At 37.6% G+C, this 27,775-nt stretch overlaps 1 protein-coding gene across 1 annotated transcript; it reads right to left on the bottom strand.

Moving 5' to 3' along the window:
• Positions 1–155: 155 nt before the first annotated feature.
• Positions 156–24,108, bottom strand: LOC149958388 (SEC14-like protein 2). Its single transcript, XM_090164946.1, has 11 exons — positions 23,750–24,108; positions 23,538–23,607; positions 22,746–22,789; positions 19,747–19,809; positions 19,468–19,656; positions 16,828–16,906; positions 15,132–15,212; positions 12,037–12,123; positions 10,276–10,385; positions 1,884–2,220; positions 156–975 (listed from the first exon to the last, which is right to left on the bottom strand). The coding sequence occupies exons 1-11, from the start codon at positions 23,801–23,803 to the stop codon at positions 857–859; spliced, it is 1,233 nt and encodes a 410-aa protein (XP_090021072.1). The 5' UTR covers positions 23,804–24,108; the 3' UTR covers positions 156–856.
• Between the last annotated feature and the right edge of the window lie 3,667 nt (positions 24,109–27,775).

Below are 27,775 nucleotides of genomic sequence, written 5' to 3'. Positions count from 1 at the left end.
TTAATAAAAATTTAAACATGTTGAATCTACAGAAATTATGTTAATTTCAGTACTGTTTAATAATAAAATTACAATTAATCTCGGTGTTAAATTATTCTAACTCCAAGTTATTGGGTTTTCAAACAACTTTATAGAAAAAAAAATGCATATTCAAGTTTTTTATATTTTATCACGAAAACTTGAGTTTCAAAGTATGGTAACTCTCGAAAACAAGGAAATAACCAAATACATAATTCGGTTTTTATGACTTTGTAGATGCTACATTTTAGCACTACAGAGGTAGCGATTTCACGAGGCATTTAAATAAAATATGATAACTGTTGAAAAAGCGTTAATAACGAAATTTACCTTAATAACTTTTTAACTATAGCCTATTCAAGAATTGAGTTGCTACATTTTTGCGCTAAGGAGGTAGAGATTTGACGATACATTTAACAGTCACCCTACAAGCACCTCAAGCGCAGTTCCGTTATTTTTGGATTAAAATTAATATAATTAACAGCTTTAAATGCTTGCGGGTGAATTTAGGTACTGCGTTAAAAGACAATGACTTTCATGAGTCACAATGAATAGTTTAAAGAAATGAGTTTCGCTGAAATAAATTTCGTTACATGAGTTTGAAAACATCGTAACTTCTAAAATCAAGTTTTCAGAAAATATAATTTTAAGTCCTTAAGAAATATAGAGAAACGAAAGGCAAAGAACATTACGTCGGTTTGAAGGAAAAAGCACTTAACATTACGCGGTTTTTGTTATAAAAACGTTTGTAAACTCAAGTAACGTTTCTTTGGAGTGTTTGTTGGTTGTAGTTGGAATGACATTGGTGGCTGGCGATGATGGGCTCGATGGGAGAACTTTACAATAGGTCCACGCCTTCCGTCGTCTTGCCATTTGTGTCCGGTGGTGTTACTTGCACTTCGTACATTAATTTCTTACTCCGGCACCAACTGAAGCTGTTGTCGAAGATCAGCGTATCTAAAGACCAAGTTTTGTTTCCGATTAAAATAGAGTAGCGTAGGTTACGCGAAGAGAAAATACGTGTTTGGACAATACTACCGAATGCTTACTAAAAATATTCTTATCGAACTAATTTGCGATATTTTCCCATATTAAATCCATCGTGCGTCACCGAATCTTGGAAGAATACTAAGATTTCTTAACTTTCCCAATAATAAGAAAAAAATTATCGCTATCCAAGCAAGAATGTTTTCGTAGTTTTAACAATAAGAATTTGAACACTTTCTTAACATTTAACATTCACGTTGATTATAACGATTAAAAAAATAACGAGAAATAAAATTAATTAGTCCCAAATATACCGAACGTTTTATAGGCAGACGTAGAAATTATTAGCGTTTTATCTCTGGCTGCCATTGTTACCCCCCACGTTCTCGGCTAACCACAGCTCTGGTAATTATAACAAAAACAGTTCTCCGAGCTGAAAAAACTGTTGAGAGCTCTTAACAGTTAAAGCCTTAAAGGTGCAAATATTACTTTTAATCTTATTTTATCTCTTCATTTATTTAGTAATGTAGTCAAACATACATTCAGTCTTTCAAATGACCGATGTCTATGGCCAAGCGCAAAACCAAGCAGCAGGGAAATGCGAACATTAAGGTTTGGGTTCGTGTTATAGGTAAAAAAAGGACTTTGTAAACAAATCGGGGTAACCAGCGTAAAAAAAAGTAAACTTAAACAGTATTTAAGTCCCTGCTGTTAAGTTTTGCGCTTGTTGCAGCCTACTTCCAGGGGCTAGTAGGCTCTCTGGCGCTCTTTTAACTGATCGTAGGAAAATGGGAAAAAACAGGCATAAAATTTTTGCATCACCTTTTGAAACACCCTGTATAAATAGCTTAACGGTATAAAATAAAACGTGACCTTACACTGTCCGGTTTTAGGGCAAACGAGGCTTCCGTCCTCGGGGACCAATTGACAATTGACCCTCTCGATGGGCAGGAGCTTTTCTTCCGTGGTGGGCGTCGAGCGGGCGTCTTCGGCATCGTCCATGGATGGGTCGGCCTTGAAGGAGACCCCGAAGCCGATGTCGTAGTTTTCCGTCTGGAAGGTCCAGCTGATGGTGGAGCCCGGCTGGTCAATATTCAGCTTGACCGTGAAGACCCCCTTCTTGTCTACCGTCGTGGTCTGCAGATCCTGGTCGGACGACAGCCTACGACTGGGTGCCATGTAATACGAACACGGAACTGGACCTCCCATGCAAATCTATAACACCACCCCGAACACAATTTGTCACATTTTAAAATACAGGTCAATTATATCAATAAAACCAGGAGTTTATAAGATATATCTTACGATATAAGTATACATGTAGCTCATTAAAATGAAACGTGTACCTTTACAGGCTGGACGCTCAATAGGCCTTTCTAAAAAGCTAGGAGCAACAAACACAAGGAGAACGCAGCTAGCCTTTAAACACGCTAACGAAGGGCTGTGTACGAATTTCATTGGACGAGCGTCACGAGCCTTTACGCTGAAGGTTTTACGGGTGGAGGGGAAGACAATTTCCGAATGTTCCCCTTCCGACGGCAGCAGGCGCTAAAGCGTCTAGCCAATGAAAAACGTACACAAGAACATCCACGACTTTTGACGGATTGCGTTCTCTTTGTGTAGGGTGTTGTGTTTGTTGCTCCTAGCTAAAAAGTAACATTGGTCTTCTTGTTTAGATGTATCAGGCGCGTCACTCGTGACGTAGAAGTGACGTTTCACTATGATAGCCAATAGACGCTAGCATAAACTCTTTGTCTTATTCAACTTGTTAAAAAGTTCCAAACGCGTTTTGATCAATGAGGTAGAATAAACAGAGATCCAAATTGGCCTTCCAGGACTTATTGTTTCGCGGGACAGTATTTGTTGAGTTGCAGAGTTAGGCCTAGTAAATTAACTTAATCAAATCGTGTTGGCGCCATCTATCGTGTTATTGGAAAACTAAATCTTAATATATGTTGCAAAAGTGTCTGCTTATACAAACAGATGGCGCCAACACGATTGGATAAAGTTCAAACTTAAGCCTAATTCTCCTACTCAAATAAAACGTGTCCCGTGAATCCCAGATTTGTTTGGATCTCTATTTATTCTACCTCATTGGTCTTGATATTTTAGCGTAAACGGGCTCGAGCGATTTCGCCTTTTACGCTAAAATATTGAAGAGCGCGTGGAACATTTTAATAAGTTGAAAAAGACTGTCAAGACATGAATTAAAATTCAACGAGTCGCCCTTTCTATAAAGATCAAACATTCAAAATTGAACTGAACTGCTACGTATCTCGTGACAGTAAAACAGGTTCGGCAAGCGCACAGTTTGCTGGGAGACCGAATTTGTGGCCAAAAATCCACAGCGTATCTACCTATAACATTTATACATATTTGGCTTTGTTTTGGAGAGATGATGTCAAAAATATACATTTGGAGACGATAGCGCCAGCTGGAAGCTACTTCACCTACAGGTGGCGCTACATGTCAGTGCTTTTGATATATCATAAACCTATCAAACGTTGATTTTTACACGAAGTTTGGTTTTATTTGGACTTAATAAACCCTTGCAAAAATGGCAATTTAGGTGGAAAACAACTGAAATTTGGCCATTTCTGTCAACTTTAACCCTAAATATCTCAAAATGTCGCGCGAATGCGCAGCTACAAATGGTATAGAAGCATTTTGCGGTATTTTGTCAGTACATTTCGAAAGTTTCAGCTTGGTAACTCGTGGAACTTTTAAACAATTCATTTTTAAAGTAACGAGTAAACTACCTGAAAATGGCAGGGGTCATCAGCTAAATTTTTTTACACAAGCGTCGGAAAACATTTGGATTGTTTGTTTTATTATTTTATTGCTTTCGTCTTTTAAAAACTCAATCGAATGAAAATTGGCTTAAGATTGAAATCAATGATTAACCGTAAAGTAGACCAGCATTTTGAAACGTGCCGAAGAAGATGGCGTTTAATAAACGTACCGTTTCTCGGGGAGATATTTGTACAATATTTCTAAAAGGATTAAACCTAGCAGATGAGCTTAACGAAATTCTAAATATTTTTAATATACTAATATTTCAATTTAAAAACAAATTCAAGATCAAATTAGGCTTATAAACCGAAAGGACCAAGCACACGACTCTATAGAAAATGGCTTCCGGCCAATTTTTCTGAAATTTGGATATGTTGTACTTCTGAACATCATGAACCAATGTGTTGCTGGGCTCAACGGCCAAAACTCCGTATTTCGGCAGCTAGAGACCCGCAAAGATAGAGATATATATCAAAATTCGATGTTGTTTTTCTGTGATTTAGAACGCGAATTTCAAATCAAAGCTTACAATGAAAGGATTTCTAGCGTATCCCGTTCCCAACGTGTGTTCACTGTGCTTTTTATTATTCTAATAGTTTTCTCGGTACTTTTCTGACAACCTAACCTCACTACCTGACCTGATTAACAATACTAATTGGCGTGTACTAACATACCTGCTTAGACCACCTGATTAACAAACCAGCTTGTCTTTATTTACGAATTTATTTATTAATTATTACACAATCAGATCAGGATAACTTAAATGTTCTGGATAATTTAGAATTATATTAAAAAGAATAAATGATTTTATTATTTTCGTTTGTATTTTTTGGTTCATTTGCAATTATTATTTATGGAAAACCCCTGCCATTTTCAGGTAGTTTACTCGTTACTTTAAAAATGAATTGCTTAAAAAGTTCCACGAGTTACCAAGCTGAAACTTTCAAAATATACTGACAAAATACCGCAAATTGTTTCTATGACATTTGTAGCTGCGCATTCGCACGCCATTTTGAGATATTTAGGGTTAAAATTGACAGAAATGCCCAAATTTCAGTTGTTTTCCACCTAAATCGCCATTTTTGCAAAGGTTTTTTAAGTCCAAAATAAACCAAACTTCGTGTAAAAATCAACGTTTGATAGGCTTATAATATATCAGAAGCACGAACATGTAGCGCCACCTGTAGGTGAAGCAGCCACCAGCGGGAGCTATCGTCTGCAAACGTATATTTTTGACCAAAACAAAGCCAAATATGTATAAATTTTATAGGTAGATACGCTGTGGATTTTTGGCCACAAATTCGGTCTCCCAGCACGCTGTGAAGCGTAATGACTTTATAGAAAGGCTTGATCCCGCTAAATTGCCAATGTGTACACAGCATCTCGAATCGAAGCTAACCGTGTATATAAATTCGATTACACCGCATATTGATAAACCACATATTTTAAGGATGAAATAGTCCAAACGTCAGTGGCGGCGCCAGGAATTTTCGCGACGGTAGGCAAACCAAATAAATGGGCCCCCGACCCCGGACCCCCCTTTTCTCAACGAAATACTTCAATAAAATAAAGTAGTGATGTACATGACGAACAAAAAAGTTCTAAAAACAGTAAAACGAGTCCTTTTGGTTTAGTATTACGAAAAAGAGCCGATCGAGTTATTTTAGTCTCAGTAAAGATATTTACACATATATTATCCGTTTTGTTAAGAAACACTCTTTTTTGAAAAATTGAATCTTTGACAAAATTACAAAATTCCTTTTACATTGAATGCCTTATTAGAGAGTTTCAGCAACTAATTTCTAGGCGTTAATTTATCTATCGTTGGGAACGTCGGGAACACAAGAATCCCCCATTTGAAAAAGCAGACGACGAGTGAAACTAACAACAAAAGCCATTTTTTAACTAGTTAGGTCGTCGTATTGCCAACAAAATGTAAAGTGTCACTTTTTTAGTTCCACATCGAGATATATATATCGAAGTGGGACTATTGCTATAGACGGATTGTCGTTAAGTGTTGTTGTTTGTTTGTGTGTTGTTGTTTGTTTGTGTGTTTGTGTGTTTGTTGTGGAAAAGCGACGACACGGTAGATGGAGCTGCGAAAAATAATTTATTAATATAATTTATATTGCTAGCCTGGCCGCGTAATCTCCAAAAACCCCACGGCCTCCCAACCAAGCCACGCCGTCTTCTAAATATATTCGCTTGAAATTTTACCCTTGAACAGTGTTTTTCTTCCAGTGGGGGCGGGACGAAATTTTGCGTTTACTCAAAAGCGGGACAAGTAGATTGTTAACTAGTAGTGCCCGTAAAGGCAGGAGAGAAGACCTTTTCGGCCCTCGCCCCTGAATCGCGAGGCCCCGCTGACGGTGCAGTCTGCGGGTTGGACTGGGGATTTGCGGACAACCATATTCCGTTCTCTTTTCGTTTCACATAGGCTTTTTCACCCGACAATTTTCTCCCTCGCCCCTGAATCGCGACGCCCCGCTGACGGTGCAGTCTGCGGGTTGGACTGGGGATTTGCGGACAACCATATTCCGTTCTCTTTTCGTTTCACATAGGCTTTTTCACCCGACAATTTTCTCCCTCGCCCCTGAATCGCGACGCCCCGCTGACGGTGCAGTCTGCGGATCGGACTGAGGATTTGCGGACAACCATGTTCCGTTCTCTTTTCGTTTCACATAGGCTTTTTCACCCGACAATTTTCTCCCTCGCCCCTGAATCGCGACGCCCCGCTGACGGTGCAGTCTGCGGGTTGGACTGGGGATTTGCGGACAACCATATTCCGTTCTCTTTTCGTTTCACATAGGCTTTTTCACCCGACAATTTTCTCCCTCGCCCCTGAATCGCGACGCCCCGCTGACGGTGCAGTCTGCGGGTTGGACTGGGGATTTGCGGACAACCATATTCCGTTCTCTTTTCGTTTCACATAGGCTTTTTCACCCGACAATTTTCTCCCTCGCCCCTGAATCGCGACGCCCCGCTGACGGTGCAGTCTGCGGGTTGGACTGGGGATTTGCGGACAACCATATTCCGTTCTCTTTTCGTTTCACATAGGCTTTTTCACCCGTCAATTTTCTCCCTCGCCCCTGAATTGCGAGGCCCCGCTGACGGTGCAGTCTGCGGATCGGACTGAGGATTTGCGGACAACCATATTCCGTTCTCTTTTCGTTTCACATAGGCTTTTTCACCCGTCAATTTTCTCCCTCGCCCCTGAATTGCGAGGCCCCGCTGGCGGTGCGGTCTGCGGGTCAGAATGGGGATTTGCGGACAACCATGTTCCGTTCTCTTTTCGTATCACATAGGCTTTTTCACCCGACAATTTTCTCCCTCGCCCCTGAATCGCGACGCCCCGCTGACGGTGCAGTCTGCGGGTTGGACTGGGGATTTGCGAACAACCATGTTCCGTTCTCTTTTCGTATCACATAGGCTTTTTCGCCCGACAATTTTCTCCCTCGCCCCTGAATCGCGACGCCCCGCTGACGGTGCGGTCTTCGGGTCAGACTGGGGATTTGCGGACAACCATGTTCCGTTCTCTTTTCGTATCACATAGGCTTTTTCACCCGACAATTTTCTCCCTCGCCCCTGAATCGCGACGCCCCGCTGACGGTGCAGTCTGCGGGTTGGACTGGGGATTTGCGAACAACCATGTTCCGTTCTCTTTTCGTATCACATAGGCTTTTTCACCCGACAATTTTCTCCCTCGCCCCTGAATCGCGACGCCCCGCTGACGGTGCAGTCTGCGGGTTGGACTGGGGATTTGCGAACAACCATGTTCCGTTCTCTTTTCGTATCACATAGGCTTTTTCACCCGACAATTTTCTCCCTCGCCCCTGAATCGCGACGCCCCGCTGACGGTGCAGTCTGCGGGTTGGACTGGGGATTTGCGAACAACCATGTTCCGTTCTCTTTTCGTATCACATAGGCTTTTTCACCCGACAATTTTCTCCCTCGCCCCTGAATCGCGACGCCCCGCTGACGGTGCAGTCTGCGGGTTGGACTGGGGATTTGCGGACAACCACGTTCCGTTCTCTTTTCGTATCACATAGGCTTAATCGCCCGACAATTTTCTCCCTCGCCCCTGAACCGCGACGCCCCGCTGACGGTGCGGTCTGCGGGTCAGACTGGGGATTTGCGGACAACCATGTTACGTTCTCTTTTCGTATCACATAGGCTTTTTCACCCGACAATTTTCTCCCTCGCCCCTGAATCGCGACGCCCCGCTGACGGTGCAGTCTGCGGGTTGGACTGGGGATTTGCGAACAACCATGTTCCGTTCTCTTTTCGTATCACATAGGCTTTTTCACCCGACAATTTTCTCCCTCGCCCCTGAATCGCGACGCCCCGCTGACGGTGCAGTCTGCGGGTTGGACTGGGGATTTGCGAACAACCATGTTCCGTTCTCTTTTCGTATCACATAGGCTTTTTCACCCGACAATTTTCTCCCTCGCCCCTGAATCGCGACGCCCCGCTGACGGTGCGGTCTGCGGGTCAGACTGGGGATTTGCGGACAACCATGTTACGTTCTCTTTTCGTATCACATAGGCTTTTTCACCCGACAATTTTCTCCCTCGCCCCTGAATCGCGACGCCCCGCTGACGGTGCAGTCTGCGGGTTGGACTGGGGATTTGCGAACAACCATGTTCCGTTCTCTTTTCGTATCACATAGGCTTTTTCACCCAACAATTTTCTCCCTCGCCCCTGAATCGCGACGCCCCGCTGACGGTGCAGTCTGCGGGTTGGACTGGGGATTTGCGGACAACCATGTTCCGTTCTCTTTTCGTATCACATAGGCTTTTTCGCCCGACAATTTTCTCCCTCGTCCCTGAATCGCGACGCCCCGCTGACGGTGCAGTCTGCGGATCGGACTGAGGATTTGCGGACAACCATATTCCGTTCCCTTTTCGTATCACATAGGCTTTTTCGCCCGACAATTTTCTCCCTCGTCCCTGAATCGCGACGCCCCGCTGGCGGTGCGGTCTGCGGGTCAGACTGGGGATTTGCGGACAACCATATTCCGTTCCCTTTTCGTATCACATAGGCTTTTTCGCCCGACAATTTTCTCCCTCGCCCCTGAATTGCGAGGCCCCGCTGGCGGTGCGGTCTGCGGGTCAGACTGGGGATTTGCGGACAACCATGTTCCGTTCCCTTTTCGTATCACATAGGCTTTTTCGCCCGTCAATTTTCTCCCTCGCCCCTGAATTGCGAGGCCCCGCTGGCGGTGCGGTCTGCGGGTCAGACTGGGGATTTGCGGACAACCATGTTCCGTTTTCTTTTCGTATCACATAGGCTTTTTCGCCCGACAATTTTCTCCCTCGTCCCTGAATCGCGACGCCCCGCTGACGGTGCAGTCTGCGGGTTGGACTGGGGATTTGCGAACAACCATGTTCCGTTCTCTTTTCGTATCACATAGGCTTTTTCGCCCGACAATTTTCTCCCTCGTCCCTGAATCGCGACGCCCCGCTGACGGTGCAGTCTGCGGGTCGGACTGGGGTTTGCGGACAACCATGTTCCGTTCTCTTTTCGTATCACATAGGCTTTTTCACCCGACAATTTTCTCCCTCGCCCCTGAATCGCGAGGCCCCGCTGACGGTGCGGTCTGCGGGTCGGACTGGGGATAATAAGTGTGGCACTTTCTTATGGAAACCGTGTATGGTCAGAGGTAATAAATAAGTGTGGCACTTTCTTATGGAAACCGTGTATGGTCAGAAGTAAAAATAAGTGTGGCACTTTCTTATCGAAACCGTGTATGATCAGAAGTAATAAATAAAGGAGAGTGACCGAAAAAAAACCCGTTGGTCTCATTCGATAGAACTCTTTAACCCCTCCGACCAACCCCCTTAAAGGGAGAGTTACCGGAAAAAAAGTTGATTTCATGAGGGTGGGCGGTGGCCACTCTTTAACATAGGATGGTGAATTTTATATCAAACAATAGGAAATCACATGGGCCCAACAGATTTTTTATTAGTTTGCCCACCCGGGTCAGCTGATGGTGGGCGGCATCCACTCTTTAACTTAGGGTGGCAATTTATTTATCAAACGATAATAAATCACGTAGCCTCATTAGCTTTTGTATTAGTTTGCCTACCTGTGTCTACTAAGGGTGTATATGTTTGTCCACTCGAATACACTGATGTGGAACTAATAATACGGCCTGGGCCGACTTGTTTCTAAATTAGAAATATGTAAGCTGGTGCATGTGGCAACGTGGCTTTATCAGTATCCTATTTGAAACATAGATGGCGCCGTATTTCACTTCGCTAGACGTAAAAAATTTGCAACAATTTTTGCTGAAACAAATTTTTACCCAAACGTCGGGAAGAGACGTAGACGTTCACGTTTACGCCTAGAAATGGGTTGCTGAAAATCTCTAATAGGGTCTGAAAGGTGGATAAAGAAGCCCGCTAGAGCTCGCAAAAAGGGAATTTTTAGATGGAGCTCCAGTATACGTGAAATTTCCGAAAACGAGATACCAACCTTCGAAGAACAATGGGGATTTCCGTCAACTTCGTCTACTAAGTTTCCTCCCCAATGCTGCGGAAGTTCGTTTGGGTCAATGTCCTCCAAAATGGGCCCTTTCCAAGTTCCTGTTACAGTGATATCAGAGAGGTTAAAGGCTGCTTTTCATAAAGGAAAAATTACGCTAAATCGAGAATCGACGTGAAAAATCTTCGCCTTGGTTTCACTAGCGCGTGAAACGGCGAGTCATTCAATTTTGGGACGTACAAACGTTTTGGTGTGCTTAAAGAAAAATACGTTATGACGTGCGCTAGTGGAAACCAAGTGATAGTTTCCACCAGTGTTGTTATTGAAATGTTCTTTACTCGTGTTTAATCGTTTGTACGTTCCGAAGTTAAGAAACACGTCATTACGCCTGCTAGTGGAAACTAACTTAACTAAACGTTAGACTTAAGGGCTAGTTTTAACTAGAGCAAAAGTTCCGTGACGGCGAATGTCGACGCAAAATATAGAATTCGCTTAGTTTCCATTAGCGCGCTTATATATTTCTCTTTACCCACGTTAAAACTTTTCTACGTGTAAAAGTTGAGTGGAAATTAGGCATTAGGCCTAATGCGCGAAACAGCGCTTAACTCAACTTTGGGGTGTTGTAAGGGCTTAACGCACTTAAGCTTAACGGCGTTTTCACTATCGCAATAAATCTTAGTCAGCCCAAAAGCTTAATTTCCACAAGGCCGGTAATAATGTGTTTCTGTATTCCCATTAAAACGTTTGCACGTCCCCAAATTGAGTGACGCGCCGTTACGAGTACTAGTGGAAAGTAAGCATAATGCTTACTTTCCACTAGCGCGCGTAATGGCGCGTTACTCAACTTTTGGACGTACAAACGTTTTCACGCGCATTAAGCAAAATACATCATTACGGGCGTTAGTGGAAACTAAGTTTAATACATTTAGTTGTTGCTTCGCAACATTAGGAGGTCATACAGGTACGTCGTAGCTAAGCTCAGCCAAGGCTATACAACATTGGGAGGCTGTACATGGTAGCTAAGGCCAGCCAGGGTTGTAAAAAATTAGGAAGTCATACAGGTACGTCGTAGCTAAGCTCAGACAAGGCTATACAACATTGGCAGGTTGTACATCGTAGCTAAGGCCAGCCTGGGTTGTACATCGTAGCTAAGGCCAGCCTGGGTTGTACAACATTAGGAGGTCATACAGGTACGTCGTAGCTAAGCTCAGCCAAGGCTATACAACATTGGGAGGTTGTACATCGTAGCTAAGGTTAGCCTGGTTTGTACAACATTAGGAGGTCATACGTCGTAGCTAAGCCCAGCCAGGGTAATACAACATTAGGGGGTGTGACTAGCGAATCTTACTTCCTTTCCATAAACTCTCCCTCTTTTATCGTAATTGTGCGGCAGCGCCAACTAGGCTAACTAATTTGAGTTAAAATTCCCATTACTTAAAATAAATATTTATTATTATATATAAAAAATATAGGTTTAAAATGGCCACCCTGATATTATTGCGCGTAACGGATGAACAGGCAAAATAATACGTGATCCTGGGATGCAAATAATCACATGGCCACCATGGGTGTAACTGGTCATGTCACGACACTCGTTCACGTGGCAATTAAAACCACCAACAACCACGAGCAATCTAGGAATAGCGAGAAGAATACCCCTCAAAGAATGAACTTTTTCGGGTCGATCATATCCGTTCTTTTCGAGGTTATTCGTAACGTACGCAGACAGTCTTTGTAATAGTTGAAACTGACCTTTGCTGTAGATGTGAATTTTCTTCTTCGTCTCCTCTCCGAGAAAAGGTTTGATCATGGCGTAGAAGACTGGGTACACTTTTGGAGCTATGTAGTCACAAAATAAATTACATTAGAGATTTAGTTTGTAAAGATACTATAGAACTTCCTACCCTAGATTCTAATCTAGCGAAGCGATTACCCACTTCCTGCACGTGACCTCCGAAAAATCTGCCTTCACCGGTTGCTATAGTTGGTTACCGTGGTAACGATGGAGCTATTTTTTTCGGAGTTCCGGCAGAAAGTGTGTAAACGCTATTGACAACGCGTTAGTTAGTGATTTCGAATCCTATATTATCTTTGGTGACTCCTACGCATTGTAACCCGGCTACCTGAATTAAAGACTTCAAAAGTCGCTTGATGACTTAGGCCTAAGGTGGTGCTTTGGGGGTATTAGCCTAGCTTTAGTCGCGTATAAAGATACATCCTAAAATTCCACACGTAGTGGCGCTGGTGTGGCGAAAATTAAAATTTTGATTACCTATTCTTTCCGCCCTCTCCTAGACTCTCTTTTTGCATCGCGGCAACTTCAGCTCTCAGTAGAAAATATAACGATCTAGCACACTTTTGCGTCTGATGTTGCTTTTAATAATACCAGACATAAATGAACTGAGGTTATCGAAATAGCGATCAGAATCGGAGGGCGTTTTCCTTAAGAAAATGATGAGAAAATCGAGTCAAATAAAATATAATTTCCATCCCCGTCTTTTGACGCGATAAATTGCACTTGGGAATTGTCGGTATAGCTATTTATATGTATACATAATGGTTTCATTAATACCAAAAAAAAAATTTCAGTCTAGAAGCGTGCAAAATTTAAAATTCGAGGGAAAAATGTAACTTCATAAGGAAAACGCTTCCAACATGGGGAGTATAGTAATCTGATAACTTCGGTTCATTTACTTCTGCTAATACGCGTAATGGACGTTATTCCAATTTCCTCCAAGTGGCGGATTTTGGAAGCTGATGAATTGAATTGGGTGAAAACTAGGAACCACTCCTTCGTAGAGTTTGCAAGTTCTCTCCCCACTGGTTTAAGGAGTTTTCCCCTGAGTTCTTCGGTTTCTCCTTCCTTAAAAACTTGTTGAGGTTAACGGTAATAGTAAGTGTAGGGAGCTGTTGGCTCGTGTGGCATGAAGGGCTTGTCACCACCCTCCTACGCATTGTAACCCGGCCACCTGTTTAAAGGCATTAAAAGTCGCTAGATGACTTGGGTCTAAGGTGGTGCCTTGGGTACAAGTCTAGTTGTTTATTATTATTATTACTAAGCAGACAATATTTTTTAACAGGGTTTATATGAATTTACTCTAATTTATTTATTTAACAACAAAACATTTACGGCAATCCAGTTGTCCAGTCATTGCAGAACAGTTTTGTCAAGCATCTTTTGATGCAAAAGAACGAAAAGTACACGGAAACCCTGTTAAAATATCAACTGCTTCCCCAATTCTATTCATCGGCTTCCAAAATCCGCCAATTGCAGGAAATGGGAATAGCGTGCATTGACTACCATAAAACGTTTTTACGCTACTGCCTGCTAAATACTAATATTGTTTTCGACGGAAAACAAAAGAGGGCGTAACGATAGTTTTCGGTCGTGAATAGAACGTGTAGCGAGAACGCCTAAACAGGGTAGTATTTACAGGTACTTAAATCGAGATTCCATTCAAAGAAATGTAACCCTAAATGACTCGTGAAATTTGAAACACCTATTAAATGGTTAAGTTTAACTTTGGCCTTGCTTCGTATAATATTTCGAGACAGGGTCTTGTCTGTAAAAACAGCTTTTTGTCCATGGAGACCGCGCTTTGGGAAGGGATTGGTCTGTTGCAAGGATGCCCAAGTGTCCGACCTTTGGCCAACAGTAATAGCATTTGAAAACCCAACATAATAATTAGTTATAATGATGATGTCAGTTATTAAAAAAACATAATCAGGGGCGTAGGAACGTTCTAGAAGTTGGAGGGGGCAAAGATAAACGAAAAGGGGTCTGGAGAATGGTTTTTAATTTTTAATGGAGTGTAGCTTCTCCGAATGCATGTGTACTTGTTACTACTATGTAAATTGGTGGGAAAAGACTAAAATTTAAACACAGTTGAGGTTCTTTAAACTGTATATGCTTTTAAAATGATAAATTGAGCCTTTTGAAGATTTCAACTGACCAAAGGTTGGAGGGGGCAATAACATTAGTTGCCCCTCCCAGCAAAATTCTAGGGAGGGGCCTTGCGCCCCTGAACATAATCAACATTAAATATTTTGAGGAAAGTGAAAAATCCGCTTTTAATAGCTCGTGAACAATGAGCTGATGTGACTGATTAATCGGTGCACACTATGGCGGACATGATTACGATAGTCTCCCTCTCACTTCAATTTCAACATTTATTCACTCCATAATCGTCCGTAATCAGTCTGTAATCGCTCTAGGTTACTCGCTCATTACCTAATAGGTGCACCGAAATTGTGAAGTGGTTTCGAAGTCCACAATTACCACACACTACAAATGACCATAGTCAGTTGGGTAATATTTTCCATTCCAAATCTGGTGAAGATTCACTTCCCGTACGTCATAAGGTCATCTAATAATCAACTAGGCTAATACCCAAGGCACCACCAAAGGCCCAAGTCATATAGCGACTTATAAGTTTAAACCGGTGGCCGGGTTACAATGCGTAGAAGGGCGGTGGCTAGCCCTTCATACCACGCGTGCCAACTAACTATTAACGTTAACCTCTACAAGTTATTATGGAAAGGGGAACCTGAAGAACTTGGGAGAAAACCCCTTTAACCAGTGGGGAGAGAACTTGCAAACTCAACGCGGAAGGAGTGGTTCCAAGTTTTCACCCAGTGCCACAAGTTGCGATCCAACCCGGCTCCTCTTGCTGCGAGGCGAAAGTTCTAACACCCCACTATCATCTGTTCATCCCCACTATACCAAGACGAAGTTATGACGTAGGGGAAGTGAGTCTTCACCAGATAATTAAGGGAACCACTTATTCACCCACTGACTTCCGCGAACAATGTCTTATGAATATTAATATTTCGAATGCGATATTTACCATTGATGACAAACGCTTTCTTCAGCGTCTCCGGGTAGTTGGCTTCGTATATTTTCAGAATGTTGATAAGTAAATCCAGAGCTGCCACAGAAGAACATTGCCTTAATTTCATCTAGCTAAAATACTTCACTTTTTGATAAAAGCGTGACACCTTCCATATTTGCAAAAAGTTATTTATAATAGAGAGATTTAATAAATAAGTATTGTATTTAAAAATAAAATGGTTAATTTACTTAATAGATTAGTTAGCTACATTATTAGTAAAATAATAATTTACTGTAAACTTTGAAGTCTAATTTACTTAATTGGTAATTTCTTGAAATTTAAATATTTAATTTACTTAATTATTAATTTCTTGAAATTTAAATATTTAATCTACTTAATTAGTAATTTCTTGAAATTTAAATATTTAATTTACTTAATTATTAATTTCTTGAAATTTAAATATTTAATTTACTTCATTAGTAATTTCTTGAAATTTATGTATTTAATTTATTTATTTAGAAATTTTTTGAAATTTAAATATTTAATTTACTTAATTAGTAATTTCTTGAAATTATGTATTTAATTTATTTAATTAGTAATTTCTTGAAATGTATATATTTAATTTACTTAATTATTAATTTCTTGAAATTTATATATTTAATTTATTTAATTAGAAATTTCTTGAAATTTAAATATTTAATTTACTTCATTATTAATTTCTTGAAATTTAAATATTTAATTTACTTCATTATTAATTTCTTGAAATTTAAATATTTAATTTACTTCATTAGAAATTTCTTGAAATTTAAATATTTAATTTACTTCATTAGAAATTTCTTGAAATTTAAATATTTAATTTACTTAATTAGTAATTTCTTGAAATTTATGTATTTAATTTATTTAATTAGTAATTTCTTGAAATTTAAATATTTAATTTACTTAATTATTAATTTCTTGAAATTTATATATTTAATTTATTTAATTAGAAATTTCTTGAAATTTAAATATTTAATTTACTTCATTAGTAATTTCTTGAAATTTATGTATTTAATTTATTTAATTAGAAATTTTTTGAAATTTAAATATTTAATTTACTTCATTAGAAATTTCTTGAAATTTAAATATTTAATTTACTTAATTAGTAATTTCTTGAAATTTTAATTTAATTTAATTAGTAATTTCTTGAAATTTAAATATTTAAATTACTTAATTAGTAATTTCTTGAAATTTAAATATTTAAATTACTTAATTAGTAATTTCTTGAAATTTAAATTTAATTTACTTAATTAGAAATTTTTAATTTACTTAATTATAAATTTTAAATTTACTTAATTATAAATTTTAAATTTACTTAATTAGAAATTTTTAATTTATTTAATTAGAAATTTTTAATTTATTTAATTAGAAATTTTTAATTTATTTAATTAGAAATTTTTAATTTACTTAATTAGAAATTTTTAATTTACTTAATTTTTAATTTACTTAATTTTAAATTTTTAATTTACTTAATTATAAATTTTTAATTTACTTAATTATAAATTTTTAATTTACTTAATTATAAATTTCTTGAAATTTAAATATTTATTAATTATTTACTCGCTTAAAATGATCTTCCGTACCTATAGTACAAATGTGGTTTCACGGTTTTATAAAAATCATTCTTATGAAAAATCTACGGCGTACTCAAATAATTTATCAACTGGATTGTTACCTGGTTTCCAGGCTACTGTTTTCATACTGAAATTTTCCATGTCGAAGATACACGTGTTGGTTTCTACGACTTTGCCAAGCTACGCGAAGAAATGACAAATCAGAAATATAATTAGTTAAATACATGTAAATAACCTTGGCATATCTAAGTTAAAAGGAACCACTTTGCATTTCGTATAATTGACGGCTTTTAAAATTCATTTTGCGCGTGAAAATACCTCTACATGTTATGGTCAAAAAAGCACGCAAAGAAGGCTGTGTCGCGCGCTAAAACGTCATTTCAAAATCCGTCAATTATCCACCACTCTCCAGATATTCGGCTTTCCGTTGCTACGCAACGCGTTTTGAAATTTTTAATGTTTAGGCTTAGTTTCTCTCTTTCCCGCACGGTACTGACGAGTCCGAAATAGGACGAAACCGGTCTACCGTTGGAATTTCTGGCTATTTTATTTAATTCAATTAAGTTTTTCACTCGAAGATCTATTTGGTCCAAGATTCACGTCTTTTTGTTTGCTCGAAGACCTATCGGTACGAGCTGTTTGTAAGTTTTTTCATTTCTTCAAATTTATTTAGGGTTTAGATTTTTTAACCCTTTACATAATTTACTTATTCGCTAATTTTAGCAATAAGCAGAAATACAACCACTGTAACCTTGCCAATTTTCTCGTTATACTACCTAGCCACTGACCAATAAGTGTAAGCAGAAGTATATAAGTTATATCTTACGTCAGAAGTATTCATCTGCCGGTCTTACTAATGTTATTCGCGTAAAAACATGTACCCAAGCAGGCTGCCACTGATATTCACAAAACAAAATAGATCGATCATTAAAATCGCCAAATACAAATAACGTTTCTTTTTGCTAATACACGCTATTTCGATATATTTGACGTCACCATTAATTTATTTATTAATCAATTGAGAAGTCTGGCAGGTTAATTATGTTACACGCTCAGAGTTCCGGAACTACTTAGTCTCGGGAAACAACCAACTGTGTCTCTGGAGAGAACTATGTCCAAGAGACAGTTCGGAGAAAAATTGCTTTCAAGAGACAACTTACAGCCGAGGCAGGCCGCAATAAAATTCCGAAGGGTCATGCAGGCTTTAGTGGTTTTCGAGGCCCTAGGGCGAAGACCCTGTTTTGCAGGTTGATAATAAAGTTTTACTACAGCTAGGGATTTTATTTCGGACAATTCTTTAATTGTAAATGGTCTAATTTAGGAAGTACTAATTATTTAATTTTACTACTCAGATAATTAATAATCCAGTAATTAAATAGTTTACTACTTAAGATAATTAATAATCTAGTAATTAAATAATTTACTACTTAAGATAATTAATAATCTAGTAATTAAATATTTTACTACTTAAGATAATTAATAATCCAGTAATTAAATATTTTACTTCTTAAGAGAATTAATAATCTAGTAATTAAATAATATGCTACTTAAGATAATTAATAATCTAGTAATTAAATAATTTACTACTAAAGATAATTAATAATCTAGTAATTAAATAGTTTACTACTTAAGAGAATTAACAATCTAATAGTTAAATAATTTACTACTTACGATAATTAATAATCTAGTAATTAAATAAATTACTACTTAAGAGAATTAATAACCTAGTAATTAAATAAATTATTAATTAATCAAATTACTTTACGGATTAATAAAATAAGTAATTAAAAATTTGGAATTTTGCAAGTAAATCAAATTACTAATTTAGTAATTAAGTAATGTACTAACTACTCAAATTAGTAGTTTAGTAAATAATTATCTAATAAATAAAATTATAATTTCATAATTTAAAAGAAAAGTAATTTACTAATTAAGTAAATTACTATTTTACTGATAAGCAGATATCTAATCTAATAAAAAAATAAATTAATTATTTTATTTTTAAATTCAATTGTAATTTACTACAGAAATAGAGGATGTAGGAAGCGGGGATATTGACCACTTCGTCCGGGTCTCTACAGACAATTTTAGCTGGAAATGGCTCTAACTGAAACAGGATGCGAGTTGAGAGGTTAATCCAGCTCCCGAAAACGTGTAGGGGTAGCTTGTAGGAGCTCTGACGTACCTTTGTGCGAACAGCCTGCACAACCTACAAGTACCTTTGTGCGTACAGCCTGCACAACCTACAGGTACCTTTGAGCGTACAGCCTGCACAACCTACAAATACCTTTGTGCGTACAGCCTGCACAACCTACAAGTACCTTTGTGCGTACAGCCTGCACAACCTACAAGTACCTTTGTGCGTACAGCCTGCACAACCTACAAGTACCTTTGTGCGTACAGCCTGCACATCCTACAAAGTACAACGCACATGTTTTGTGGCCGTTTTCTATTATTTTATTTATTTTGCCACAAACTCTTCGTTTGTTCCAGAGTATTAGGGCTAGTCTTTCTACTCTTCCTCAAAATCGGGAGTTAAGAAAGTAAACCTTTTAGGGAATTTATCAACTAAAATGACCACAGGCAGCTATTTGGTGAAGAAATTGTTACCAAGACTCGAACTATTCGCCACCACAGAATCGCAGTAAAATGTCGCTATAGGGTTACTCTTCTTACCCTTCTCCGAAACCCCAGAACAGCCGAAAAGAAACCACTTAGCGTATTAAATTTAATGAGCTGACCTTTTCCGACTGTTCCTTCATGTCCGCCTCAGCCCTTTCGAGGCCCAGGACGATGTACTTGAGGATGTCGGCTTTTTTGGCGGAATAAAGCATGCCCTTAAGGTCGATGTTGCCACAGGGAATGATCCAAATGGGACAGCCCTCTCTGTCGTGGCCGAAAAGACCCTGAGGGTAGTACTTCTTCAACACCTGTAACGACCAACACCAAACACCCTTTCAATCGACTGTACCACACTAGCTAATTGATTAACTAATATCGCGGGACAAAATGGAAATTACCTCTGATGGCTCGAATTCCTCCAATAATGAATCGATGCCAAACTGTTCCCTCCATTTCAAACTCTGCAAGTTTAGCAATAAATATTAAGTCCGAAGCAACAGGAGCCGAGCAGAGACGTTTCTGCACCCGAGGCAACTGATTTAATTGTGAGCTCTTTTGACAAAAATTTATAACTAGGTGCCACCCTGTTTAACAGACGCTAAGCAGTGCCGTATTAACCCATGACAGGGCCCTAGGCTTTGAGCATCTTTGGGCCAGTGAACCCCTCAACAACCCCCTCTTCCTTGTTATTCATGAGCCCCTGCTTGGTTCCTGCTCTTGGTGGGCCCCTGGGATAATGTGGCACTAACGCGAGGGATGATTGATGCTAGTTACAATTCCAACAAATTGTACCACCCGTAATTAGCTGACAATTTTTTATTTAGTTCCTTTAACCTTGGATTAATAATAGTAGTTCCTACCTGGATATATCACTCTAGCGTTCCGCGTGCATTTCCTAAGTGTTTGTTACGGGTTCTGCCTTGTAGAAGGCTACGTGTTACGGGAGTTTCGCAAAATATCCGCTATTTTCGCCGAAGCGGCGCTGCTGTCGCATAAGCCATTTGCTATTCAGGTTTTTTTTTCAAGTGATATATCCATGTAGGAACTACTATTATTTATCCAAGCCTTAACTACCACGCGGAACCCTAATTTTATCTCTAGTACCTACCACTATATCAGCGAGCAGAATTTTATTTAATAGTAATAATCAGCTAGGATAATACCCAAGGCTCCACCTTAGGCCTAAGTCATCAAGCGACTTTTAAAGCCATTAATTCAGGTGGCCGGGTTACAACGCGTAGGAGGGTGGTGGAAAGCCCCGCATGCCACGCGAGCCAACAGCTCCCTACACTCACTATTTACTCTGCAGGTCTCTATTAATAACCCTACTTGTTGATGAGCTTCTGACAATGGAAAGTAGTGTGCTGTCGAAGTTCGCAGCAGTTGGCTCTAGTCAGGGCAAGCCTCTAATCACTTTCTAATGGACCCTTTTGCGCCCAGCCCTGAAAAGCACCATTTAACTTTTAAAAACTACAATTTCAGCAATTCAGTTTCTAGCGGTAAAGTAAACCTTAGTTTTTCGGCGAATTTAACCTTTTATTATTTAGATTTTTAATGTAAGCAAGATGTAAAAAATATCACAGGCGTGCATTTCCATCGCGACGGAAGACGGTAGTTTTAGGGAACTATTGAGATACCAAGCTGATTTGATTTTGTTTTAAGGGGGCGGAGTTTACTATTAGAGCGCGAGGTGGTTTGGGAACAACGCTCAATGAAGTCATACTCCCGAAGCAGAAATAAATACGTTTTGGATATAACGTCAGGCTATTTCATCAACGACCATTTAAATCATAATGTGTATAAGGCAAAGACTATATATACGCTTTGCTCACTAGACAGGCGTGTTCCTAGGAAAAACCTGTTAACACCTCTGTAGCACTGTAAAAGCTGGGGTAATATTTTGACCCGCGGCTAAAGGCGCCACTAGTAACACAGCTCAAGCTAGGGGAAACTTTTGACCAGCGTCGAGATGGAGCCACAATCGGTATGCAAGTTGAGCCATAGTACAAGCCTGTCTAGTAAGCGAAGCGTATATATAGTCTTTGGTATAAGGACTGACAACTGACCCGGATTTCTGAATAGTCTGTGGAACCTACACACAAGGAGAACGCAGCTAGCCTTTAAACACGCTAACGAAGGGTTGTGTACGAATTTCATTGGACGAGCGTCACGAGCCTTTACGCTGAACGTTTTACGGGTGGGGGGGACGACAATTTTCGAATTTTCCCCTTCCGACGGCAGCAGGCGCTAAAGCGTCTAGCCAATGAAAAACGTACGCAAGAAAATCCACGACTTTTGACGGGTTGCGTTCTCCTTGTGTTTGTTGCTCCTAAGTGGAACTGACAGATAACGATGATCGAGCAATCGCCGATGTCAGCTTTTGGATGGCTATTGAGAATTGAAACGCTTTCAGAAGTAAAAATTAGGATTTCTTTGGAAATTTCAGAAGGTGGTTTTTGTTTTTGGATTTGGAACCTAATCTCGTTTTGATCGTATTTATCGCCATCAAACTAAGTTAGTATTGAGTGATGCATTTCCGGTTCGACAGATTAACAGAAATCGTTCAGTGTCATACTTTTAAGTTATAGCGGCGTTCAGTAAGACTCAACGGAGAAAAAACCATTTTCTGAAAAATATATTTTCGTTGAGAGCGTTGAATCTTGCTGAACGCATTTTTATGCATAAAACAAAATTATCAATAAAATTCATTAAGTTTAACGTCAATTAAATTAATTCCTCGTTTGTGTGACGTCACTATACCGTTGAGCAACGGAAAAACCTGCTCTTACAGCCGATGACTTCGTTGAGTAACCGATGAACATCGTGACGTCAAAACCGGAAACGGGAAAAATCGTACAGCAAAGAATCAAACTCAACGTTTTCTCAATGGTCAGTCTGTTGAGATTTACTGAACGCAGCCCTTGTCTATTACGGTTCTTATGATATAATTCATTTTAAATATATTTAAAAACTTTAAAAAGAACAACTGATGGCGCCACGATGCAGTCCTAAAACGAAACTAAAACTCGATCGAAATCCCACCTCATGACGTCATGATTTACAATATATTTTTACTATTCTTTTGGATGGTCGACAGACATTGATTTAACGCCCCATTAGCCGGCAAATATGATAATTCCGCGAGTTCTATAAATACTGAGTACATAGCAAAAGGTGTTAATAGAGGGCTTCAGAGCTCCAAACGAGTCTACAGAAAACGTCCAGAATAACGGGCTTTTTCGAGGCATTTTATAAAACTAGCTCACCGGGAGCTACAAGTCGTTAGGCTTCCTTAAAGCCTCCATAAAACCTCGATACCCTTGACGTATTCTCTCGCCGTATGTAGCGTGCTTAAACTCTCTCTTAATATCAGCTTTCGTGATAAAAGACAATTTACCGTTCTGAGCATATTTTCCGTGGCGTCCACGTCGAAATTTCTCGCTGCAAAATTAAATTATTTTTTTTTTTACTTTTCAAACGATTTAATCTTTATAATGGCGCAAATAATCAAGTTTTAAATTATTTATTTTAAGATAGGCAAGGAATATTTAAAAAAAAATAAATTTAAAACATCTATATATATTAGATTATACAATAAAATAAGTAATCAAAACGTTTAAAAAATAACAAATTATAGGTCTACAATGTTAATTCACATTTTTATTAATTTATAAATAAAATTAAACTAGAATATATTATACATACATTGATTTCTTAAAATAATCATTAACAAAAAATTAACACCAAATATCGTTAATAAATTCTGAGAAACGTTTAAATTGTTAATCAAACATTTTTAATTGGTTTACGAAGTGTATAACCATAATAATATTGAAAAAATATTATTTAGTAAATTAATAAATTTGATAAAATAATTTAAATTGAAACAATGTCTACAAACCAGTAATATTTATTATTGAATTTAACTGACCTAATATTTATAAAACCTAATTAAAGTGACCTAATAATTATGAAGCTTGAATTTCACTGGCCTACTATTTATGAAATAGTAATATTTATTAAATTTTAAATTAACTGACCCAATATTTATGAAATTGTAATTTATTCAATCTAAAAACAATATGACTAACAATTAATGATCACGTTAATTTCAATCATAGATAAAACCACAAGAAATCTACCCGTAGAAAATAAAACTAAAAAAATTAATAGGAATGATTGAACTTACCCCTGAGCCATTTAAGCAGAAAATAGTCATTATGACTGGGTCTTAGTATATCGTCGACTCGATTCCTTAGCTTCAATTACAAAGAATGGAAAATAGAAATTATTAATAAAATTAGGCCTAAAAATATACGTACAGACAACGCTCTAATTATCATAACCCAGATACTCCTAGAAATATACAATCAAGCAATCGCGGAAACGATTTCAACCTACCGCGTCCAAAGCGGCTAATTGCTGTTCGGACAAATCACCGACATGTCCACTCATAATTATTAATGAAAGCGTCGACAATAGACTAAATTTAATATCGCGCTTTTTGAAGACGTAGTTCGCGAGACTCTAGGTAGAGTTAGGCTTCGCTGTTTGGCTCCGAATCAGGGACATTTCAGGGTCTTCGAACGCTGCTAGCTCGCCCGCGATGGATAGCCATGACTAAATATATTAAGGTCGAAAATTTGTATTAAATTTGGGTAATACTTAATATCTACGATACGGATACGATAATAGCCGCGATGAGCGAGTTTTTATTGTGGACAGATCTATTTTAGTCAACGCTCTGCGACCTGCCGCGACTGCGCCGACGCCACAGCTTTCCCCTTATTGATTCTTGCCGAGCTTCGGCAACTCACTGGCAAAACGCTGTAGCTCGACGGGACGACATTTTCTACTAAAGGCGAACAATCGTTAAACGTTTAACGCTTATAGTCAAAACTCTGAATGGCCAGAAGTATGCAATAAATATGACTAGAAGTATGTATTAAATATGACCAGAAGTATGTAATATATATGTCCAGAAGTATGCAACAAATATGACCAGAAGTATGTAATATATATGTCCAGAAGTATGCAATAAATATGACCAGAAATATGCAATAAATATGACCAGAAGTATGCAATAAATATAACCAGAAGTATGTAATAAATATGACCAGACGTATCTAATATATATGTCCAGAAGTATGCAATAAATATGACCAGAAGTATGTAATATATATGTCCAGAAGTATGCAATAAATATGACCAGAAATATGCAATATATATGTCCAGAAGTATGCAACAAATATGACCAGAAGTATGCAATAAATATAACCAGAAGTATGTAATAAATATGACCAGAAGTATCTAATATATATGTCCAGAAGTATGCAATAAATATGACCAGAAGTATGTAATATATATGTCCAGACGTATGCAATAAATATGACCAGAAATATGCAATATATATGTCCAGAAGTATGCAACAAATATGACCAGAAGTATGCAATAAATATAACCAGAAGTATGTAATAAATATGACCAGAAGTATCTAATATATATGTCCATAAGTATGCAACAAAAGAATATAATCGTAAATAAAAATTAGAATAAGTACAAACAGAAGTTATGAGGTAGTAAATTATAACTACTTTGGATGAGGGAGTAAATTATTGCTGCTTCGGATGAGGGAGTAAATTATTGCTACTTCGGATGAGGGAGTAAATTATTGCCACTTTGGATGAGGGAGTAAATTATTGCTACTTTGGATGAGAGAGTAAATTATTGCTACTTTGGACGAGGGAGTAAAGTATTGCTGCTTTGGACGAGGGAGTAAATTATTGCTACTTCGGATGAGGGAGTAAATTATTGCTACTTTGGATGAGAGAGTAAATTATTGCTACTTTGGACGAGGGAGTAAATTATTGCTACCTTGGATGAGGGAGTAAATTATTGCAACTTTTAATGAGGGAGTAAATTATTGCTACTTTGGATGAGAGAGTAAATTATTGCTACTTTGGACGAGAGAGTAAATTATTGCTACCTTGGATGAGGGAGTAAATTATTGCTACTTTGGATGAGAGAGTAAATTATGGCTACTTTGGACGAGGGAGTAAAGTATTGCTACTTTGGACGAGGGAGTAAAATATTGCTACTTCGGATGAGGGAGTAAATTATTGCTACTTTGGATGAGAGAGTAAATTATTGCTACCTTGGACGAGGGAGTAAATTATTGCTACTTTGGATGAGGGAGTAAATTATTGCTACTTTGGATGAGGGAATAAATTATTGCTACTTTGGATGAGGGAGTAAATTATTGCTACTTTGGATGAGGGAGTAAATTATTGCTACTTTGGATGAGAGAGTAAATTATTGCTACTTCGGATGAGGGAGTAAATTATTGCTACTTTGGATGAGAGAGTAAATTATTGCTACTTTGGACGAGGGAGTAAATTATTGCTACCTTGGATGAGGGAGTAAATTATTGCTACTTTGGATGAGAGAGTAAATTATGGCTACTTTGGACGAGGGAGTAAAATATTGCTACTTCGGATGAGGGAGTAAATTATTGCTACTTTGGATGAGGGAGTAAATTATTGCTACCTTGGATGAGGGAGTAAATTATTGCTACTTTGGATGAGGGAGTAAATTATTGCTACTTTGGATGAGGGAGTAAATTATTGCTACTTTGGATGAGGGAGTAAATTATTGCTACTTTGGATGAGGGAGTAAATTATTGCTACTTTGGATGAGGGAGTAAATTATTGCTACTTTGGATGAAGGAGTAAATTATTGCTACTTTGGATGGCTACTTTGGATGAGGGAGTAAATTATTGCTACTTTGGATGAGGGAGTAAATTATTGCTACTTTGGATGAGGGAGTAAATTATTGCTACTTTGGATGAGGGAGTAAATTATTGCTACTTTGGATGAGGGAGTAAATTATTGCTACTTTGGATGAGGGAGTAAATTATTGCTACTTTGGATGAGGGAGTAAATTATTGCTACTTTGGATGAGGGAGTAAATGGTTGAAGACGCAGATAGCCAAACATTTGTTTTGTTACAGGAAGTGCGATGACATTAGTACAATCTTAGATTTTGCTGCTTCCTTGAAACTTACAACACGCACTTAACCCTTTTGATTCACAATTAGTTTAAAAAATATCTACTTATTATCTTAATTTCCGAAATAATAAATAATTTGGAGTTAAAACCTAATATAATAGTATTTTCCGATGAATGAATCTTATTAAATAAAAAATAGGAGTTAACGCTTTTTTACACTGAGAAAGGTAAACGGGTTTTCCTCGTCGGACTAGACAAACAAGACGTCGCGCACAGAGCTGTAGTTAAGGGCCGTCTCTTTTTTCAAATCGGTTTGTTTAATAGGTTAGAGGTCAATTACATTTTCTAAAGACGCCGGAGTTTCGGTAAACATTGATTTGATGAGATTCAGACGCGTATAAAAGGTTTTCATAGCTTTGTTGAATAATTTGTTCCATTTTAAGCCTTGGTCGAAAAATTATATCGATTAATACGATAAAATATTTGATAGGAATGAAGTCGATTAATATTAAATGAAAAGTTGTTACTCGATGAAATGCAATGTTCACAATTATAATATGATTATTGGTTAAATATAAAAGAAATCGATAAAATTAAATTAAGAAATCTATAAAATGAAATAAAGAAATCGATAAAATGAAATAAAGAAATCTATAAAATGAAATAAAGAAATCGATAAAATGAAATAAGGAAATATATAAAATGAAATAAGGAAATCTATAAAATGAAATAAAGAAATCTATAAAATGAAATAAAGAAATCGATAAAATGAAATAAGGAAATCTATATAATGAAATAAGGAAATCTATAAAATGAAATAAAGAAATCGATAAAATTAAATAAATATATCGATAAAAAGAAATAAAGAAAATGGATAAAAATTAAATAAAGATATCGATAAAAATGAAATAAAGAAATCAATAAAAAATGATTGAATGAAATAAAGAAATCAATAAAAAAATGATTGAATGAAATAAAGAAATCAATAAAAAAATGATTGAATGAAATAAAGAAATCAATAAAAACGATTCAATGAAATAAAGAAATCAATAAAAATGATTGAATGAAATAAAGAAATCAATAAAAATGATTCAATGAAATAAAGAAATCAATAAAAATGATTCAATGAAATAAAGAAATCAATAAAAATGATTCAATGAAATAAAGAAATCAATAAAAATGATTCAATGAAATAAAGAAATCAATAAAAATGATTCAATGAAATAAAGAAATCAATAAAAATGATTCAATGAAATAAAGAAATCAATAAAAATGATTCAATGAAATAAAGAAATCAATAAAAATTATTCAACTAAATAAATAAATCAATAAAAATGAAATAAAGAAATCGAGAAAAATGAAATAAAGAAATCAATAAAAATGAAATAAAGAAATCGAGAAAAATGAAATAAAGAAAT

The sequence above is a fragment of the Leiobunum rupestre genome, chromosome 2 (genome assembly GCF_980474605.1).
Source record: "Leiobunum rupestre chromosome 2, qqLeiRupe1.1.hap1, whole genome shotgun sequence".
Classification (NCBI taxonomy): Eukaryota; Metazoa; Arthropoda; class Arachnida; order Opiliones; family Sclerosomatidae; genus Leiobunum; species Leiobunum rupestre.
This window is presented reverse-complemented; position numbering and strand designations above follow the sequence as displayed.

What these genes read in the sequence shown, in the direction of transcription:
- LOC149958388 (XM_090164946.1), bottom strand. Translation starts at nt 23,803, where the DNA reads ATGAGTGGACATGTCGGTGATTTGTCCGAACAGCAATTAGCCGCTTTG. An exon ending in GAAAGCGTTTGTCATCAATG is followed by an intron (nt 12,124 to 15,131) that starts GTAAATATCGCA and finishes GTGACTACATAG; the next exon opens with CTCCAAAAGTGTACCCAGTC. An exon ending in ATCCCCATTGTTCTTCGAAG is followed by an intron (nt 2,221 to 10,275) that starts GTTGGTATCTCG and finishes GTGGTGTTATAG; the next exon opens with ATTTGCATGGGAGGTCCAGT.